Source organism: Arachis stenosperma, chromosome 3, assembly GCF_014773155.1.
Source record: "Arachis stenosperma cultivar V10309 chromosome 3, arast.V10309.gnm1.PFL2, whole genome shotgun sequence".
NCBI lineage: Eukaryota > Viridiplantae > Streptophyta > Magnoliopsida > Fabales > Fabaceae > Arachis > Arachis stenosperma.
Window position 1 is genome coordinate 76,545,109 of NC_080379.1, and position 6,588 is coordinate 76,551,696.

General features: G+C 41.4%; 1 protein-coding gene across 1 annotated transcript; it reads right to left on the bottom strand.

Moving 5' to 3' along the window:
• Nucleotides 1-204: 204 nt before the first annotated feature.
• On the bottom strand, nucleotides 205-1,023 carry LOC130966282 (uncharacterized). Its single transcript, XM_057891069.1, has one exon. It carries the CDS (start codon nucleotides 1,021-1,023, stop codon nucleotides 205-207), a length of 819 nt encoding a protein of 272 aa, XP_057747052.1.
• Nucleotides 1,024-6,588: the final 5,565 nt, after the last annotated feature.

Here is a 6,588-nt window from a genome sequence, read left to right on the forward strand (position 1 = left end):
ATATAATCTTAAGACTAACTCCCCTTTTTGAACATTAATTATGGCCCCAACAGTAGCTAGGAATGGCCTTCCTAGGATGATTAATGTGTTAGCCTCTTCCTTCATATCAAGCACAACAAAATCAGCTGGAAAAATGAATTCCCCTACTTTAACTAGTAGATCTTCCACCACACTATGAGGAAACTTGAATGTTTTATCAGCCAATTAAACTGCCATTCTTGTTGGCTTGGCCTCCTCAATCCTCATTCTTTTCATCATGGCCAAGGACATGAGGTTTATGCTAGCTCCTAGATCACACAATGCTTTCTCAATGTTGATATCCCCTATGATGCAGGGGATTTGAAAGCTCCCAGGATCTTTCATCTTTTGGGGAAGCTTCTTCTGTATGATAGCACTACATTCCTCTGTGAGCACTATGGTTTCCTTTTCACCCCCATTTCTTTTCCTTGTCATGAACTCCTTTAAAATCTTGGCATAGAGTGGCATTTGCTCCAATACCTCAGTAAAGGGTGTGTTGATTTGGAGCTTCCTAAAGATTTCCAGGAATCTAGAAATTTGGCTGTCCTTCCCATCCTTCCTCAGCCTTTGCGGATAGGGTGCTTTTGGCACATAAGGCTTTAGGATTTGCTTTGGTGAGGATGCAGGGGTCTCTTCTTCCTTCTTGGTTTCAGGTTTATTTGTAGCTTCTTCTTCTTGGTTGCTTTGACATGGGAATGCTTCTTCCACAACCTTTCCACTTCTTAGTGTGATTGCCTTGCATTCCTCTCTTAGGTTGACCATGGTATCACTAGGGAATGTTTGTGTAGGCATTGGTATTTGTTTAGACAAGCTCCCTAGTTGTGCTTCTAGTTTCGAAATTGCTGCCCCTTGGTTCCTTATGTTCGATCTGAACTCCTCTTGGTTTGCATCTATCTTCTTGTCAGCCTGCATTTGTTTCTCCAAAACAGTGGAGATAGACCCTGTTAGTTGTGCTATGGCAGCCTCCAATTTTGCAAAATTGCTGCTGATATCACATGGTTGCATAGTTGAGGAAAATGTGTCTTGAGGGTGATTATTGTATGGTTGTTGGGTGGAGTGGTATGATGCATTTTGTGAGTTATGGTGTCGTATGTTTTAAGAGTTGTGGTAGGGTCTGTTGTTGCCTGATTTATAGTTGGCGTTGTGGTTGTTGTATTGGTTGGATTGGTATGGTTTGTGATCGATAAACCAATATTTTATGATTTATATTGTATTTAATTGAGTGGTTTTATCAAGTCATTACCAACTTATTCATATGATTAGCATGTATTTATAATTCCTTCCCAAAATTGTTCCATGGTTGAAAACTTACTTCATAGAGATCTTTTAATTACGTATTTTAATTCTCCTTTATACCATTCGATCTCGTGATCCGTCTATTAAGTGTTTCAGGCTTTATAGGGCAGGAATGGCTTAGAGGATGGAAAGGAAGCTTGCAAAAAGGAAGGAGCACAAGAAATAAAGGAGACAACCAGCGAACAGCGATGCGCACGCATGGCTGATGCGTACGCGTGATTTAGACAAAATCACAGCGACGCGTGCGCATGCTTGACGCGTACGCGTGGATTGGAGTTCGTGCAAACGACGCGAGCGCGTGCCTGACGTGCACGTGTGGAGGGGAAAATCATCAAACGATACGCACGCGTGACCGACGTGTATGCGTGACAAGCGTGATTTACAGAATTAACAGAAATCGCTGGGGGCAATTTCGGGCCACGTTTTGACCCAATTTTTGGCCCAAAAACACAAAATAAAGCCAGTGAACATGCAGAGACTCAAGAGAGACAGATACAACTTCTCATATACATAATTTTAGGTTTAAATGTAGTTTATAGAGAGAGAGGCTCTCTCCTTTCTCTTAGGGTTTAGGATTTAGGATTTCTTTTAGGATTAGGATTTCTAGTTCTCAATTTCCAGGTTCAATGTTCCTTTTATTTATTTTCCCAATTTAATTTATGAACTTTTCCATGTTAGATTTGATTTCTTTTATTAATGCAATTTGAGGTATTTCAGATATATGATTTCTATTTAGCTTTCTATATTCTTGCCTTTGGTTGAGTAATTAGAGACTCTTGAGTTATCAAACTCTTTTGTTGATTGATAACTGGAAGTTGCTAATTGACTTGAATTCCACTAACTCTAGTATTTCTTTGGGAATTGACTAGGACTTGAGGATTCATATTGATTTATCCACTTGACATACCTTCATAGTTAGAGGTTGACTAAGTGGGAGCAACGAGCAATTCTCATCACAATTGATAAGGATAACTAGGATAGGACTTCTAATTTTTATACCTTGCCAAGAGTTTTCTTAGCTATTGATTTATTAATTCCTGCAATTTATTTCTCTTGTTCAAACCTTTCAAAAACCCAAAAATACTATTTTCCATAACCAATAATAAAACAAACCTCCCTGCAATTCCTTGAGAAGACGACCCGAGCTTTGAATACTTCGGTTTATAAATTTTACTGGGTTTGTTACTTGTGACAACCAAAACTTTTGCACGGAAGGATTCTCCGTTGGTTTAGAAACTATACTTACAACGCGATTATATTTGTGAATTTCTTTACTGACAGAAAATCTGTTCGTCAAAATGGCACCGTTGCCGGGGAATTGCAAACGTGTGCCTTATTATTGGTTATTGTAAATATTTTATTTTGCTTGTTTATTTGTTTTTATTTTTGTTTTTAATTTTTTTTAGCTACTATGAGTTCTCACCCCCGTTGCTTTGAGTTTGGTTATAACGTTGTTGAAAGGAATGGAAGCTATAACAGGAACATACATCAAGGTCAAAACAATCAGAGATGGACGGAGCCACGTGGATCTGATCTACCCTTTCGGCAACAACACCTTCCAATATACAAGGACAACGACCATTCTACAATGCATGCTAAGACAATAGTTATAGTGGAACTCTTCGTGACAACCAACCTCCACCAAATTACTATGGTCAAGAGCCATTCCAGGGAGCATGCTAAGATGATGAATATGGTGGACTCCCTTGTAATTACCAGCAAGCCCCACCATATGCTTATGAATCACCTCCCCAACACACCTTTGAACCACCATACTCACAAGCCCCCTACTACCAAACACCCTCATCTGATCCTAACCCTTATCTACCATATCAACCATCCTATAAGCCATATGAGTCATACAAAGATCCACCGCAATTCCAACCCAATTACTCCCAAGAATCACCACCTCCATAGACACCACATCCATATCCATTAATCCAAGAACCTTATGGTCCTACTTATGATATCCAAGCAGAACAAGAATCAAGGGGTCGTCTCAAGGAAACAGTGGATCAATTTCAAGCAACCCTTCATCAATTGGACCGAGCGGTAAGCCGAATGGCACCCGAAGCTCTCATGGCTAAAGAATCTCAATTTGAGAACAAGGAACTGAAGTGTGTGGTGCAACAAGTGGAAAAGATGGAGAGTGAGGAACCACCCTCTTATCATAAACCTTTCCTCCCAAGTAATGAACCCTCATATCCACCCCAATCTCCAATGGAGGACATCCTTCGTGGTCTTCTTCAAGGGCAAGCGAAGATGAAAAGGGATGTACTAGAATTCGTGACTGCGTTAACCGAGGTAGTAAATCAATTAGCTTCCCGACGTTTGGACACTAAAGGAACCCTCGTGGCTTCATGTGGAGAATCTACCGAAGAACACAGCATGAAGGAGAAGCCAGAAACTCCGATGGACAGTGAGCAGCATGACTTTGTATTAAAACAATTGGAGGAAGACGTAATTCTTGAAGAGGAAGAAGTAGTCGAAGACATAGGAGATGCGGAACCTTTATGGAAACTCAAGTCATAGAGCTCCCTTCTAAGGAGTTTGAATTTGATGTTGAGGAGGGTGTACAACCTCCAAGACATATCATGGTTGAAGACTTTGAAGGGGATGATTAAGAGATGAATTCAATCATTGTTGAATTCTTATCTACATTTGAATCCTCTCCCATTGGACTTGACATGGAGATGGAAGAAGAAGAAGCACAACCTCCCATGCCCTTGGTGAACAATGAAGAATAGATTGAATTGAAAGAAATCTACCAAGAGGAAAAGGTTGATATTGAAGAAGCTTGCAAGAAGGTGGAAGTTGTCAAAGAAGAGCTCAAGGGAATGGAGCTGGAAATCACCTTGCCAAAGTTGTTGGAGACCTCTCCCCCAAAGCCATCACCATCCATTCCTTCACTCAAGTGGGTTAATCTCTCATCTCTAAGCTTAATTAGCTCACTTGAATATGCTTTACTAGAGACGGATGGTCAACTTATAGCTCTTTGTGGCATTAAGAGTAAGAGAAACATGGTTAGTGGTTGAAGTTACAAAGCAAGGTTCAACATGGTTGTGTGCTCAAAGTTTAAATGCAAAGGTTGGTGTAGAGCTCAATTGAATGGGTCTAGGATGTTGTTTGGCCGCTTCAGTGAAAGTTTAGACTGCTTGCTACCCGGCTGGAACAATATTGCTCAACAAGAAGACGGGTGCAAAAGCAAGATCTGGGACCACGGAATTCAGTCTAGCAATCAATACTCCTGGGGCCTTGTCACTTGCTTTAACTTGCTTGAAGGCTTTTTGCGCCTAGTTTGGGATCCTGGAGGCTACTGGAATTCCAAACATTGGTGGAGATTTTTGGATGAATTCAAGCACAAGCCACCATGATAGGGAGCTCACCAAATGTCCAACTTAAGGACTTTAACTAAAAGTGCTAGGTGGGAGACAACCCACCATGCTATGATCGTTCCTTTTTCAATTTCAATTTTGATTTTGTTTTGTTTGTTTTTAAGTTTTATTTTATTTTATTCTATTTTATTGAACGTGGAATTATTTATAACATCCATATCAGCATTGCATTCTGCATACTACACGAAAAAAAAAAGAGAAAAACCACGCGACGCGCCAGCGTCGCTAATGCATCCGCTTCAAAAGAGAATTAGCAATAAAAGGGAATTGAACAGAAAGTCACGTGGGATCGTGGCTGGAGGCGTGCCTTAGGCACTAACACGACCACACAAACGCGTCCCTGACACATTTGCGTTGTTTGCTAATCCAACCATCGATGCGGGCGCGTCACCCATGCGCATGCGTGACCTGCAAAATCGACGTAAAAAGGTGTATGGTAGAGAGTTATGATGGAGTGGGACTGGAATTGTGCTAGAAGCACAAGCCCTACCACACGAACGCGTGCCCCACGCATCCGCGTCGTTTTTCAAAGTATGGCCGTTCACGCGTGCGCGTCTGATAAACCACTATTTTATGGTTTACAATGTGTTTAATTGTGTGGTTTTATCATGGTCTTTACCCACTTATTCATATAATTAGCATGCATTTATATTTCCTTCCTAAAATTATTACATGATTGAAAACATGCTTCTTTGGTCTTAGTCTAGCTAATCTTAATCCTCTCTTATTACCATTCGATGCCTTGATCTGTGTGTTAAGTGTTTCAGGCTTCATAGGGTAGGAATGGCTTAGAGAATAAAGAGGAAGTGTGCAAAGATGGAAGGTGTTCCGAGGGTTACCTGAAACGTGTAGCTCGGTCTTCTGGCAAGGCCCGAGGTGGGGGGTCTGTGACCCGAGCTGGTTGTGCTGAACGGCGGGGGGTTGTACCTGCAATGACACTCCGATGCTTAAGTTAGCATGGGTCAAAGCAGATATCAAGTAGAATTAGAGTATGAGTTATACCTGGGTGCTCCAGTGTATTTATAGTAGTTGGCTGCGATCATCCCTGGATAAGATATTCTTATCTTATCTTATCTTTTGGGAGATTCATCTCTATCTTTGCGGAACCGCCTTTCCCAGGCCCTTTCGGCCTTTAGGTTTTGGGCTTAGTTCCTTCTGATGGGCCTTTCTTTGGCCTGTTTGTCCGAGGTCCGACCTCGAACGTGGGCCTTGGGTCGAGGTCGGGCCTTCTATCAGCTTTACCGAGTTTGGAGAGCTCGGTCAGGGTATGAACAGTGCCCCTGCCCGAGTTCGTCTTTTTTCGGAAGGTCGAGCTCGGGCATAGTAGTTTTTCAAAATTTGAAAACAGTCGTTTCAGCATTTATTGCTTGTTACCGTTTCTTCCTCGATTTCCGTGCGGCGCTCTGTGGAGGCTTTATTTATTTGCCCCTTTCTTCATTTTTCTTTGTTTATTCATCACTTCTTTTCGAGCATCTTCTCTTCTTTCTCTCTGTTCTTCGTCTTCCATTTTTTGTGCGTTTTTTCAGAGTTCTTTTCTGCGCCGCCGTTTTTCCTTTCGTCGGAGCTCGTCGCTTTCTTCTTTTCCAGGTTTGCTTTTTTCGCTTTTATTCTTCGTACGCTTCTTTTTTCTGATATCTTCTATGCCCGGGTTGCCCCGAAAAGAGGCGCCGCTATTGCTTTGTATGTGTGTGTGGGGGACTCTTTTCTCCGATCCATTTTTGTTATTCGAGTTGCTGCCTTCTTGTTTGTAAAAGAACTTTGCTTTCTTTTGTTTTTGTTGAATTTGGTTTTTCTGCCTTTGTGTGATTTTTGTCTTGCTGTTGTATTCTTTCTTTGTAGGCAAGGTTTTTTTATGTCTCGAAAGGTGTTTCAAGCAATG